The 15,964-nt window shown below is 41.0% G+C and overlaps 1 protein-coding gene across 1 annotated transcript in view; it reads right to left on the reverse strand.

The window, feature by feature from the left end:
- Positions 1 to 641: 641 nt before the first annotated feature.
- The window catches only part of LOC134212403 (protein yellow-like), a 48,022-nt gene continuing 32,699 nt past the window's right edge, over positions 642 to 15,964 (reverse strand). Inside the window, exon 2 of the mRNA XM_062690231.1 lies at positions 642 to 2,491. Coding sequence (XP_062546215.1) covers positions 1,386 to 2,491 — 1,106 coding nt within the window. The 3' untranslated portion in view covers positions 642 to 1,385. The remainder of the gene's footprint in view (positions 2,492 to 15,964) is intronic.

Below are 15,964 nucleotides of genomic sequence, written 5' to 3' on the forward strand. Positions count from 1 at the left end.
TTTATTTATCTCTCCCGCGAACACCCCAAGTCTCAGTACATTCGGTAGAGGAATTACAAGGATATAATAATAAGGAAACCTCGTCACATCTCGCAATGGGCAACACATTGGACGTTTCTCTCGGGGCACAGAGAGATCGTCGATCATTTTAATTTGTTGAATGTATTGTAAACTGTTTATATTTGTATAAATGTAAAATAATTTTATTGTAATATATTTTATAAATCCTTGAAGGAATCGTATCGAAATCGTGGAAAGAATTTCTTCGGATCCTGTTCGCGAATTATATTGCCTTACAAGGAAATAAAAACTCATTTATATAGAAAAAGAAGATGGCTAATATTGACCTTCTCCACATAATCAGAATGCATTCGATTTATTTTAATATACCTTCTATATAAATCGGAATAATGTTCCGCTTTTCTTACACAGTTCGAAAAAGAAGTGCATTCGAAGATCTTGTTATTAATGTTATTACCTAATTGTATTTTATTATTTATATACATTTTATATAAATTAAAAAGGGAATCAGCGAAAAATAGCTTGTGGAAACACGACTGTGTAGTCAATCCATAAAAAGAAACCAACACTTGTTAGAACAGCCCCTGAGGTTTTCGGAGTAAATAATAGTCAGCGAGATGGTTTTTGCAACAACTATACTTCTTTCCATCTTGTTATATGACTTAACAACGCGTTGATATGACACTTCTGGACGGCTCAATTTACGCGGAAAGCATCTTGATAGCAAAAATCAACCTATTACGACTGCTAAAACATTCGTCTTTTGGACATGTTCACAATTTGATATTCCGAATCAGCTAGCAAATATAGCACATTTAGTTTTTGTTCCTCGATATGTAGTTTCGTCACATTTGCCCTACACACGTGGATGCATGCGATTAAAAAGAGTCGGGTTTCCGATCGACTCCACAATCAAGATAAATATATAGTTAAAACAATAATTTACATTGGTATAGTTTAAAAACAAGAATATGATTGTTCGTTTCCAATACTGATTATTCAACAATCCTTATAATCTGGTAATCTTTCGAATCTCGTCTGACGATTCCTGCGAAGGTTTTCCCTAAAATGCTAATGTTTTCTTATCTATTTAAGTGAAAATATGTTACAATAGTTCTTGTAGATTTTTACAGGTAAATGGAGTAACAAACAATCGCCCTCACTTAACGTTATTTGACTGTTTTAATTAGTTTTTGTGCTTCCTTGGTTCTGCGTGGTACTTTTTAAGCGTTGTGCTACACATGAAAGTAAAATCTAAAGAGTTGTTGTGTTTTGTAGTTTTGAGTCTTTAGTGAGACTGAGTGAATTGAAAAGGTTTAGGATTGATTATTCTAGCACCACTTTCTTTGCAATTAATGGGCGGTTCATAGAATCAACTTGACAAAAGTAGTGAGTACAAGGACCAAGTTGGAGGCAAGCACCAGCGGCGCTCCGGATTTCGGAGGAACCGGTGAAGTTGACGGCCGCAGTATGTCGCCCAGGTTGGTTATAATATCCGGCAGAGGTTTGATCTTAGTATCACAGGCTGTGTTTTCAATGGCATCTTTCACGGTTGCGGTCAATATTCGGAAATTGACGTCCTTTGGGTCAAGGCTGGCGTACATATATTGATGAAGTCGATCTGATAGGACCCACAGGTTGCTCTCGTCATCCACCTTGACGTCGTTGGGGAACACCATGTCGGTAGTGCTCATGTACACGCGTCCAACCGATTTGATAGTGTAGGCTCGGTTTGAAGTTTTCCAGCAGGTCACGGCATTCAGATTGGGCAACGCATAGAAGATTACTCCAGTTTTTTGGTCCAAGAATGCAACACCAGCTTGGCCGTTCGGTCCACGCGATCCAAGCACCTTGAATTCTTTGTATATTTTGTCGGAGGTGGCTAGGGTTTGGTTTTGCAGAACTTTTGTAGACACAGAGAATTCATTGGTTGAGCTAAGGGGATGGAAGTACATGGTTGAGAATCCATCAGACTGGGGCCTGGACAGTGCCATTCCAAAAAGTCCATCATCCCATTGGAATGATATTCCGGTAATGGTGTAGTTTCCAGACAGTGGGTCTGGATGGAAGAAGTGGTGTTGGACCCGCCAAGATTCTTGAAGCTTCCAGGAGTACACAACCAAACCGGGAGCGCCAAGGTCAGCAGCATAGGCGTACGTGTCGTCACAATTGGAATCTTCAACTGCAATGTTGGCATAGAAAGAGGCCTCCTTCACATGATCTTTCGGAAATTTGTAACGCCTGAGAAGGTTGTCATTGTGCAGATCGTACACCAATAGAGAGGTAGGCGCCAAGGACTTGGCCGAACCCAGAAGGTCTGCTATGCCGGTGTCCAGAACCCAGAGTCGTCCGCAGCGGTCGGCTCGTATCCGGAATGGGGAAACAATTTCCGGTGCTTCACCGTCGGTCGTTAGACGGTGAGCATTCCAGCTCGGGTACGGTCGTAGCTTAGGCGACTGGCTGCTTGTTTCTGAAATTTTCAAAATAAAGAATAAAATGAGTTTATTATGTGCTAAGATATGGAAACGATAATGGTGAAATACTGAAATAAATGTCGATTGTTACGCATAAGTAATCAAATGATCTACGATCACTATTTTCAAGATGGTAGATTTGTGGCTTCGTTGTATAATAACCTTAAAGGGACTTATGCTGGTTTTATAATGTATAGCACATAGGGACTATTAACCTTTTTATTATGAGGTAGATAAAATACTAATAAATGTCCTTGCAGTGGCATACATTATGGTGGGGCGTTTTGCTGAAACCGAAGGCTTTTATTGAAACCCATTTTTTCATGGCTTTTAAAAAAAGCTTAACCCTTTCCCGCCCACGACTTTTTTCAAAGATTTCAATAGGAAGGAATAATCTTTGAGAAAAATGCTAGAACAAAAATTATTTGGCATAGCCAAAATTAGTGGAAAACGAAAAAAAAAGTTTTTGATTGTAAATCAATAGTTAATTGATTGTTTTCAATAGTTTCACTATTTGTACTCAAAATTGATTATATTTCCAGTCAAATGGAACCATATAGATGTGTCCAATATTCCTTTTTGTTGTTGAAACAATTCGATGAAGGTTAGAAGGTGCAAAATTTGATGGTGCACCACACCATGATGGGCGGGAGAGGGTTAATTACGTGTTTTCTGTGATATTTTCATATGACAACTCACTGGCAATGTATTTACGGCTTAACACAAAGTTTGCAGAAATTGTGTTGAAAAGTAAAAAGTTATTTAAGTATTGCTCTAGGGGGAGCGGGGGGGGGGAGCTTGTTATGTCGTCTTACCGTAGCTAATTGACACCGAATCTTTGAAAAGTTATCGGCGGCGGCGTGTAAAGATATCGTAAAATCTCTATTAATCGATTAGTAACTAATCGATTACTCTCGATTATTGACGATTATTGAATCGATTTATCGTTGAGTAGTAATCGATTCAAAATTATTCGATTATCACAACGATGAATCGATTAATCGAAGTAATCGTCATCTAAGCGTTGTCATAAAATCCCGATTAACCGATTAGTAACTAATTGGATACTCTCGATTCTTGTCGATTATTGAATCGATTAATCGTTGGGAAGTAATCGATTCAAAATTAATCAATTATCACAACGATTAATCGATTCATCGAAGCAATCGATTAATTTGCGACATCTCTAGCGGCGTGATAGATCATCTTCAGCCAGCGACGTAACGCCGTTGGTAATCGGCGGTGGCGGCGTGGGTCAGCGTGAGCTTTTTTCAAGCAATAAAAATTTTCCGAAATTCTTCTGCAAACTCCACCAGGAAGTGCTCAGAAAGCTGCTCCAGGAATTGCTCCCCCAGAAGTTCATCCGGGAGTTCATCCACGAGTTCCTCCGCAAGTACCTTTTGGAATTCTTTCGTAAGTTCATCCAGGAATTCGTCTGGAATTTGCTTAAAAAATTCCTTCGGAAGCTCCTCCAGGAATTCTTCCGGTATTTCCTTTAAAAATTCTTCAGGAATTCCTCCAGAAGTTCCCATATGAAAGCTTTAGGATGTTTGCTCAGAAAACCACAAAGGATCCTTTGACTTTTTAAGCAATTACTTATAGAATTTCTCCTGACATTCTCACTGGGAGTTCCTCCAAAAACTCCCCCAAGAACACTTGAGAAATTACTTCGCAAACCCTAGTAACAATTTGTTTTTTTACTGGTTTTATGACACTTTTGAAGAGTAAATTATGCATTTCAGGAGCCTTATTAAACTTTAAATGTTACTTGGGAACTCTACAGAAATTACCACGAGGACTCTTCAGATATGTCTTCTGAATTCCTTCCGAAATTCACATGTTATTCCACTAAACCCACCTCAAGGGAATTCTTCCGGAAAATTGTCCAGGAATTCTTGAAAAACTTCCTATGGAATGATTAATTATTTTAGAGCGTCTCAGGGGAAATGCTACAAGGTTAAAAGACTATTATTCTTCCATTTACTTCCACTATTCACTTTTTATGTATCAACAAACAGATACGTATTTCGTTTCCTACTTGGAAATTTCTTCAGTATTTTTTTATCGACTGAAGAAAAACATTGCTCGTTAACTTTAAATATGGTGTGTAGGTAGAACGGTAGGTAGGTAAAAATTAGGGCATGTCGCTTGGACCGATTCGTCGTCGTCCCGTGGGTAGTAATTTAAACAGCCAGGTATCCGTTAAGTAAGTTTAATTGTTTTTGTTTGTAAATTTCTAAGCTTTCCGCTATGTCAAGTTTCCAAGGATTTTGTATTTGTCTGAGAAGTGATATGTTGTCTTTGGTTAATTGATGATCTTCGTTAAATATATGTTCGGCTACTTTAGATTTGGAATGATAATGTATACCTTTTTCAGTGTCTTTGTTTGCTTTAGTTACTTCTGCCAAATGTTCTTTGAACATCGGGTCTAGTGTTCGTTTTGTCTGTCCTATGTAGATTTTGTCACAGTGTGGGCATGATATTTTATAAACTCCAGATTTTCCTAATGCGTCAACGGGGTCTTTTGTGCTTCCAAGTAGTTGGGCTTATTTTACGAGTCGAATGACGTGAGGTGAGTCGAATTTAGCAATTCTCACGTGAGGTGACCATGTTATTCAAATGGGGCTATACGACTCTTCTCACGTCATTCAAGCAATCTCACGTCATTCCACTCGTAGAATAAGCCCAAGTGTCTTAAGTTGGTTGTTCCTGCTACTGAAAACTAATTCGATACCAATTTTTCTAAATTTAGAGCGTAATGGTCTGGTTATATTATGGTCAAAATTAACGAATACTCGTCGCAATTCATTTGTTATTGGTGATAATGTAGTTAATGATTTTCTGTACTGGGTTTTTCTATGTTTGTCTATAATGGCATTGAAAAGTTCTAGTTGAGAATCCGTTTAGTCTAGCTGTTTCAAAAATGTAACTTAATTCTTTCTGTTTCCCTGTGACGCTAAGTGGAAAAGTCTCGAGTCTATGTATCATGTGTTGGAATGCGGCTGCTTTGTGTTGGTGTGAATGGTTTGAAGTGTTGGGTATAACTCTTTGTGTGTGTGGGTTTTCTGTAAATTTCAAAATTCATTTGGTTTGATTCTCTAACTATTAACATCCAAAAAGGGCAATTTTCCGCCTTTCTCTTGTTCACAAGTGAACTTGATATCCCTATGTGCACTGTTAATGGCTTCTAGGATTGATGGAAGTGCGTCTTTCCTAATGATGCTGAATGTAGATGATATACATATCTCCACCATCGCTCAGGAATGGCCCCTTTTTCCTTCAAATCCTTTTCAAGTCGTTCACAAACAATAATTTGTGGAAAATAATTCTCCGGAAATTTGTTTAGAAATTCTCCTGATTTTTTCCTAAGAACTCCTTCACAAATTCCTCCGATAATCTCCACGGTAATTCTCACGGAAACTTTTCCAGAATTTCTCCAAGAATTCGCTCAAACCTCAAAGGATTTTTCCGGGAAATTCAATTGGAAAATTCTCCGAAATACTCCGGAAATTCTCCCGCTTTTTCTTCAAAGACTTCTTTAGAAATTCTCCAATAATTCTCGCAAAAATACCTAAACAAAATTCCGCAAAAAATCCTTCAAGAACTCTTCTATAAATATCTCTATATGCTTTCCTGGAAATTTCTCTAGAAAATTCCTCAAGGAACTACTCCGGGAAATTTATCGTCCATGAATAATTCACGACGGAATTTTCGTGGGAGTATCCGAAGGAGCTGGACGAGAACAGCTTCCCTGGGAAGCTTACCAGACTGATCAAAGCAACGGTGGATGGTGTGCAAAACTGTGTGAAGATTTCGGGTGAACACTCTAGTTCGAATCGTGCCGGGGACTAAGACAAGGTGATGGACTTTCGTGCCTATTGTTCAACATTGCGCTAGAAGGTGTCATGCCGGGTGTAACAGCCGGGGTACGATTTTCAACAGATCCAGTCATTTTATTTGTTTCACGGATGACATAGACATTGTCGGCCGAACATTTGCAAAGGTGGCAGAACTGTACACCTGCCTGAAACGTGAAGCAACAAAAGTTGAACTGGTGGTGAATGCGTCAAAGACAAAGTACATGCTTGTGGGCGGAACCGAGCGCGACAGGGCCCGTCTGGGAAGCAGTGTTACGATAGACGAGGATACCTTCGAGGTGGTCGAGGAATTCGTCTACCTCGGATCCTTGCTAACGGCTGATAACAATGTTAGTCGTGAAATACGAAGGCGCATCATCTGTGGGAGTCGGGCCTACTACGGGCTCCAGAAGAAACTGCGGTCAAAAAAGATTCGCCACCGCACCAAATGTGTCATGTACAAGACGCTAATAAGACCGGTTGTCCTCTACGGACATGAAACATGGACAATGCTCGAGGAGGACTTGCAAGCACTCGGATTATTCGAGAGACGGGTGCTTAGGACCATCTTTGGCGGTGTGCAAGAAGACGGTGTATGGCGGCGAAGAATGAATCATGAGCTCGCCCAACTCTACGGCGAACTTAGTATCCAGAAGGTAGCTAAAGCCGGAAGGGTACGATGGGCAGGACATGCTGCAAGAATGCCGGACAGCAACCCTGCAAAGATGGTGTTCGCTTCCGATCCGGCAGGTACGGAGACGGCGTGGAGCGCAGCGAGCGAGATGGGCAGACTAGGTGAAAAACGACTTGGCGAGCGTGGGGCGTATCCGAGGATGGAGAGATGCGGCCTCGAACCGTGTATTGTGGCGTCAAATTGTTGATTCAGTGTTATCTGTTTAGATGTAGACTAAATGAATGAAATGAATCCCGATGGACTTATAGGGAAAAAAATCGAAGGAATTCATAAAAAGAGTTTCTGTAAAAAATCTAGTAGAAGGTGTATTTGTTCATAAAGAATTTCAAAAACCGTATACCGTATTAAAAAAAATCAAAAGGAATTCTGAAATATTTTCAGAGATTTATTCTGGTACGTACTGCCGAAATATTCTAGTACAATTTCATGAACTCCTTAAGAACAATTCCCTTATTTTCTGAATAATTTATTGTCAGGTGCATGTTGTTTAACCCTCGAGGACTCGCACTGTTGACACTCAAAAATCATCTTTTTGAAACTAGTTGCACACAAACTTGCACTCCCATAACGCTGGGTAGATACCTTTGCGTGATGTGTTACGGTGTAAGATCTACCACATTGTCAGCTACAGGTAAATCCTGACCCAACGAATACCTTCCCCAATATCCAACTCCGTGGTACTTATGAGGGTGTCGCTGAGTCGGGAGCCTCTCGTTAAGTAAGTACTACATCGACACTTTCTTTCCCTCCCAAGTTACGGTGAAGATGGGCGTGGCTAGGAGTAGTAATTCTCATGCTTTTGTGATTTTTACCCTAGATTAAAATCAAGGACCATACCCACCTTGATTTCTGATAGCAATCTGAATAAGGATTTGAAAAGATAAACATGAGTATCACTAGTGTCCAATCTACGAAGTACACCGCAACTATGTTATGCTGTTTCCGTTGACACTCAACCATCTGGTCATGCTGACGTTGATGGTAAGATTCGCCGCAAAGGTGTATACGGTCAGCTCGTTGTACTTATATAGCGTTTCGTAATCATTAGCCAAATCAGAGTCATCTAGATGTTCCACAACAATAAACTACCAAAGCAAATGCATCCTTGCCCCACATCAGCGACTATCTGAATGGAGTCAGGCAAAGCTCCGACCCTATATGAAATCCCTTGCATCTCTGGGTGCCATTGGCGTAACTACCTCCGATGCCTAGGGGGGGCTATAGCCCCTTTATATTTTTTCTCGACATCTCATCAAGTTATCAGCGGTAATGTGACAAATGCAGTCCAACCACCTAAGGCAATCCATCACACTCATTCATATTATTCTTTTTTCTCAAGCACGTGCACGTGTGCACGTGTGAGCAACAACTCACAGTCTATGTTTAATTGCGCTCGACTAGCGTCAGGCAGTGGATATATTTGCATACTTCAGAGCATACGCCGAGAATCTTCCAAGAATTCTGATGAGAATCCTTTAGTGATCCTGACTGGAATGTTCCAGGGACTCCGACGGGAATCTCTAGATATTTCGACGAGAATACCGATGGGAGCCTCCAGGGATCATGAAGGGAATCCACCAGAGATTTTGGAGGGAATATTTCAGGAATTCCAACGGAAAAATTTCAAGGATTCTGACGAGAATGTACCAGGGATCCTTCACCCTCCAGGAATTTAAAGGGGAATATTCCAGGGATCTCGTCGAAAACCCTACAGGAATTCCAATATGATGGTTCCAGGTATTTCATGAGCAATGTTCCAGGGATGAAGACGCATATCGTCGAAGGATTCCGAAGCAATCCGTCGAAGAACTTCGAAGCAAATTGTCGAGCGACTCCGAATTAATCCTTCAGTTATTTCGAAAAGAATTCTCCAGCGATCTCGAAGGGAATCCTCCAAGGATGTTGAAGCAAATCGTTGAGGGATTCCGATGCAAATCATCAAAGGATTTCGAAGCAAATCGTCGAATGGTTCCAAAAAAAATTCGTTAAGGGACTCTGAACAAAATCTAGGAGAAATTCTGAAGCAAACCGTCGATGTATTCCGAAACGAAACGTCGAATGATTCTGAAGTAATTCTTCGCGGGATTCCGAAGCTAATCGTCAGCCGGATTCCTTATCGTCTAGAGATCCCAACGCAGATCATTTGCAAAACGTCGAGAGACTCCGAATTAAATCTTCAAAGGATTACGAAGCAAATCGCCGAAGGATTCTGTTTTGTCAAGGAATTCCTAAACCAATCTTAAAACGAATCTGGAGATATTCCGGAGCAAATCAACGAGAGATTCTAAAGCAAACCCTTCATGGATTTTAAAGGGTATTTTTCACAGATTCCCAAGGGTATTGCTTAACAATACTGGAAAGAATCCAGTAGGAATTCTTCTGGATTACGATTGGAATACTTCGATGAATCCGAAAAGAATTCTTTAGAGATTGAAATGAGATTTCTTCTCGGATTCTGATGAGAATTCTTCTCGGATGCTGATGGGAATCTTTCTCAGAATTCAGAAACAAGCTATTTATTCTTCCACTCATTTCATTGAGTATGATAATGAGAGATAACTCTTTAGTCTTCAAACTTTTTCGGTAATTCATTATGCTATATGTTGAAAACTGACATCACTGCTAACTAACTTATCAAATCCTAGGGGGGGCTAATTTTTTTCTAGGGAGGGCTTAGCCCCCCCTAGCCCCCCCTTATTTACGCCAATGCTGGGTGCTACACATATTTTCGTGATTCAGACAACAGAAATCCCTTCCTTGAATAGCAAATAGAGGGGCATCTTTAACTTGTTTACCTGCTCCAGAATGATGCAGAGTGGGGCAAAATATTGCATAATAGTTGCTGTACCATTCGCATAGACAGCATAGGGTCAGCCCTGAGCACTTCCGCCGACAGCCCATCGACCTTGATGGCCCCTTTAGATTTCAAACTTCGGATGACTACTTTTTTGAAAAACATTGGCTGAGACTTGAAAAAACTGTTCGAAGTGCCAACAAACCAACATTTCAGCTGTCCAAGTCAGTGAGTTATTGATGCAATAATCTTCAGTTGCAACAGCCATCCTTTCTTCATCGCTCAGTCCACCAATGCCCGCCTGTCCTGTCTGTAGCAGCGCCCGACTCCAACTTACAGAGATACATCCCGTTGACGGGACTCGTACTGTACTCCTCTGATTCTTCCAGTTCCAAAATTGATGTTTCTTTACGCTCCTCATTTTTCCGTCGGGTTACAGCTGTAATCCATACTTTTCGCTGATCGCGCAGCACACCCAAGTTGTTGTCGCCGGTTGCGATAGATGCATTCTTCAATCTTCGTCCGTCAGTTCTCTTCTTCCACTACCCGATCTCTTCACAGCTGGATCTTCTAGTCGATCTATTTTAATTCGTCGTTCGTACCTCTCGTCCCGCCGCTGAATCCGAGCAACACTTTGTCAGATCTCGCCAATTAGAAGAAGACAAATTGTCAAATGCGATGATAGCGGTGCGTTTATTACGGACTCAAGAAGGCACCGTCTTCATTTTCAGCAGATTCATTTACAGATTAGCCAAATACTAGTCCTGCCAACTAAAAGCGGCTCTAGAGAAGTAAGTCAAACGCTACGGGCTGTATACGGGGGAAGCAGGCGCAGGTGGACTCCCAGGCCGACGATGGGGGGAAAGCCACCACAACCGGCGAAAATCGCCTTCTCTACGATATTTCACGACGCCTGATTGGAGCAAGGACAAATCCGTGAATGCCAGAGAAAGACACGATATGTCAGTCATTCACCGATCCAACTGATCAGGTGAAACGTTGGCTCGACCACTTTTACAACAGCTTTTTCAAATTTTGACGACTTACTTATCCTAATTTGGATATATGGAACGATTGACAATTCTCCGACGCAGCAGGAATGATTCCGCCGTGGACGATCATCTGAGAACCATTCTATCACGCTTTACACGCTCATTCTGGAACAGGTCAATGAATTTCAAGAGTCCCTCTAGTTGGTACTGATTGACCACGGAAAAGCCTTCGATTGCCTGAATTACGAAAAACTGTGACGCGTTCCTAGAAGTAAAGGAGTTCTAGACAAAATCCAGTATCCTGCACAATGGAACCGCTTGAATGATGCAAGGATGGGTGTATTATATCTCTGTTGCTGTTGTCCATCGTAATCGACGAAAACATGGACCGTCCTAGCCCACCACCATAGAGCAACCGAACGACCGTAACCCAGATGATGATACTGCTTCACAAACGCTACATCGCTCTACCATTTAGAATAAACTGAATGACCAGGTCGTACGCTCTCACTCATCAACGTCAATAAGACCAAATCGTTGGATGTGAACAACTTCAACTCTACAGAAGGTCGAACCCCAAAGCCAGTCAACATCGTGCGGATAACCAAGATCAACATAGAACATGGAGATCCAATCGGTTCAGGCAATGCAATGCACCAAACCTCGAATACGCAATTCGTACGTGAAATGTGTGATGTTATACGCCGAGATCACATAGATTTGCAGGTATTCATCAACCGATGTCAACGTTCATCGGAATCCGATATCAACAGCAATTCTACAGTGTTAATGGACATAGGCCGGCCACACACTTCGTAAAAGCGAAGACAAAATCTGCAAGTAGCAGAGGCAGACCTGGGATCTCCTGGCGACGAAATCCTAACAGAGAAATAAACGAAGTCGATAGGAATCAGACTTGGGCCAAAGTCAAGGATGAAGATCTTTTATGTTGTAATGTACATTAGACTGACCCAGGATACGAAAAGCTGGCGAATTCAATCTCTGAAAATATCAGCTCAATCGCTTGTTGTACAAGCTGGCGCATTTGATTTGAAGTTTGCATGGGGGTTTCAGCCGAAATATATAAAAAAATACTAGTTTTGTACCACCTACAAATTTGTGCGAATTGCTCAATGCTAATACTAATGCTAATTTCATAAATATGAGTCAGTTTATCCCTTATCTAATAAAGTAAGCATTTTTTCTGTAATTTCCGTAACCTCCTCCTCTCCTTGTAAGATTTTTCCCATACAAATTAATATTTGTTTATATGGGGCGTAAGAAACCACCGCCCCCACCTTTTTTATTATTTATTAAGTCCCCCTCCCCCTGAAGAGTGCTTACGTAATAAGTGTTTATTCCCCCAGGTAAGGCAAAATGCGTAAAAGGACTAAAAGGTACTCATGATTTCTGGTTGAAAACTCTTGAAAGGCGCTCAGAAATGATTCATAATATACTGCAGGCGGTGAACATTATTTCATGAAAACTATAGTTGTTTGTGGTATTATTTACGAAAATAAAAAGAACGACTAAACCGTACTTGCCATAGGTCATATTAAATACCATTCCATTATGTTTCTCTACTATGTAATCAATGAAATTAATGCAAAACAAATTCTTTACCCTGTGACAAAATTAAGAATCCGAGTCCACTCCATCTGGTTTTTCAATGCAATTAATTGAAAAAATCTATTAAGTATTGTGACACAATTTTCGTCATTTAAACCATCACTTCTATTTCTTCCAAGGATGCGACACTTCTGCATGGTCAAGGTCTGCCCGTCAACCGGCCTGCGTGGTAGACCATGTTAACAAAATACAAATTTTGCCCAAGGTATGCGCATAGCTCGATTTGGCATACTTCTTGCGCAGGCCATGATGGTGGTGCCGCAAATCACCTAAATTCTCATGCAAGTTATGTCCCATGGTATCGCGTATGGCGCTGATCAGTAGGTAATTGTTTTGATACCTCAGTCAACCGAGCACGGGCAATTGGTAGGTGATAAATGCAAACATTGCTCATGCAAGGTCTCTGCTAGCCGGAGTCGAGAGCTGAATAAATGATAGACTGGGGAATGGGCTGCTCTTTTTGGCTCGACAGTACAAAACCACTCCTCACATCAGTATGGTACCCGGGCAGCCGTGCAGCAACAAACTCATTGGGGCCTGTGAGACAGTTCAGAACGGGTTTACCAGCCGGTGTGCTATGCCCATTAGTCATGCATGCAGAGTTGGAACTGCTCCATTCCATAGTAATAAGTTTAGCGGTTTGGCACACCAAAACAACCGGCACCTTGAAGGCGGTAGATTGCTACCAGTGACTGAAAGGAACCCGAGTAGAATCAACTGCTGAAATGCTGTGCATAGTGGACCATACCAATCAACTTAATCAAACTGCACCAACTTCGCGGAATGACCAACGCAGTAATCCATACTTGCTGTGAGGTTCACTTCTCTCCTCAATTTGCCAACTCATTGTGGTTTAGGAATCGTACACTTGAAAAGGTGCGGAGAATTCCTAGGAGGTTCTTCCTGGTATTGCGTTTTGCACAATAACGAGTTAAATGCATCGATTTTCATACTTTGATTCGGAACGGCTTCCGAATAGAAACAACTCAATTTGCCGTCGATTCACAAGGAGTAGAACAAACTCTACCATTTACATCACCAGTGAAGTACTTTACTGCATCTGGGAAAGCCTTGAACTCCCGATCATTGCCATTGCCGCATCCAATTCCTCATCCACAACGTAGTCAAAAGGAACCACAAACCAAGGCCGGATAATCCATTCATTTTGTAGGTTCGCGGACAATTAGGCCGTTAATTGTGGGAAAAATTTAATTCGACTTGCACCAACGCGGCGTGGTGTCGGCTTCACGCAAGATGCCGTCAGATCGACTACCGGCTTAGCTGGTTGGGGAAGCACGGGCGCACGCCAATCCGAAGTCGACGAACTGTAAAGTGTAAACACAGAGCTCGGAATCGGAAGGGCACATAGCCGGCGTTCAATCATTAACTTGTTCAATTTGTTCCGGAGGTGTTTTCGTAAAACGGTGGCATCAGGTGTGGGAAAATGGTTTGACTTGAAGCGATCGATCGGAATGGGCGTCATAAATAAAGCGAATTAGCAAATGAGTCCAGGGAACTCTGCGGTCAGTTAACGATAGCCGCGTTGCGATATCGATCCTTGATATGGACTGATTAATAATTAATCCGTGCCGTGAGCTTTGTTTTCCGTTGGTATAGCATATAGTTTATTGATCTATTATTCAAACGCAGCTGTATCGATTTCATAAGTGCAACGAAAAATGCGACCAGAACGGATTGATTACCAACATCCTTGTACATAGTAAGTTAAAATGGTTATCGTGACAACAAAAAGTACTGTAGAATTTGCAGTCGCCTCAATTTGATGCGGAATTGTAAAAGCACCACACTAAATACGTACAGGGCATCATTTGCTACTATCGCCGCGGATATTGTGGAAGTCCCAGATATCCGGTTCACGCTTTAGTTAGCAACGGTGGCTCTTATTGACCTTGTGTTCCCTATGTATACCTAGGTTTTTTTTTACGCGGTTGTATTTCATTAATTTCTCGGTAAACCTGAACATTCACAGTTTTTTAAATACCCCCTGAATTTTCTTAGATTTTTTGTGAATTTTTTCGTTGGGTTAACTCATTTTCATTGGGCTTCATTGACGCTGAAGGCCTTAAACGACCAAAACCAAATCGTGTAAAAAAAAACCTGGGTGTAGTTACTATCAGTGTTGGTAAAATCACTCATAAATCTCAATCAACGAGCGCTCCCGTGCGAACGAAATCGTCTGCGATTTTAAGGTGACTCGGGGAGGCACTACACACCGTGTTATTTTTCCTATCTTTTGTCTCTTTCTAGCATTGCCACCTCGCAACTTTGGAGCGGCGTATTTCGGTTTTCAGATGTTTGATGTAACTGTAAATGTATCAGCATGTAGATTGCGAGTAAGCACGCGCTGATGATACTTTTTCAAAATCATATTTGTTGTAGAAAAAAATTAAGCATTTAATGATGAAATGATGACGTTTTGATGATTGTTTGTACTTCCCATGTCACCTTAAAGGAATGCATCACGCATGAATTTTTCATGCTAAAACGCATCATTTCACTCATTTGCTAAAAAATCATTTTGGTTCAAAAATGCATTTGAAATCAATTTGGGGACAATTTATTGCTTATATATAAAAGAGTGTCTAATATTTTATGCGACAGACAGATTTAAAATATGTTCACAACAGGGCTGGTAGCGACCGAAGCCACTCAAAATAGTGACTTTAGTGACCAAAGCTGACGAAAAAAGGGACCAAATAGTGACTTTCAGTTGCAGAAAAAGTGACCAAATAGTGACTTCCAATTCCAGTTGTTGCAAGTTAAATGAGACGAAATCAAGCATTTTTGGGTTGAAGGAGAATAATTTGTAGCGAAAAACATCTTTCACTCGCCACTCTTTTCTCTTAGAACAAACTCAGAAGAGAAACGAAAATCGTACACGCAAACTTTTGTCTACTCAGTGACTAAGTAAAATTGTATTGCCCTCTCTTTTAACCCCACGAAAATTTTACTCAATATCAGTCAAAAGCAGGACTACTCAAAACTATGAGTAGTCTTGCAAGCAAATAAAAGTTTTACTCCACTGGAAGTGAGCGAAATATGGTTATCACTCATAACACCTGTTTTTCTTTCCCGAAAATGATTTCTCGGCGAAAATCTGCGTGAATGAGCATTTTCTTCTCTTGAGAATGACTGAAAATTACAATAATTGGATTAGCTGAACACCTACTTCAGAAAGATACGGAGAATTATACAATTTATCACTGGTGCCACGGAAGTTTTTGTAATTTTTAGTGCGACAAGAACAACAGTACGGATCGTTTTGGTAGACAACGAAACAAAAAAATATGAAGATTCATGTACAACGAGCCTGGGATTGAACGCTCGACATCCTGCTTGTAATGAGGACCATGCTCTCTGAACTTTTAAATGTTTTCCTCCTTCCGCAGATTTTCCGACTTGCTGTGCGTATTCATGAACGATTTTCACTATGGAATTCGACAGCGCATGCAATCTTCGAAATTGGGGAGACTTGATCTCCT

The sequence above is a fragment of the Armigeres subalbatus genome, chromosome 2 (assembly GCF_024139115.2).
Source record: "Armigeres subalbatus isolate Guangzhou_Male chromosome 2, GZ_Asu_2, whole genome shotgun sequence".
NCBI classification, from domain to species: Eukaryota; Metazoa; Arthropoda; class Insecta; order Diptera; family Culicidae; genus Armigeres; species Armigeres subalbatus.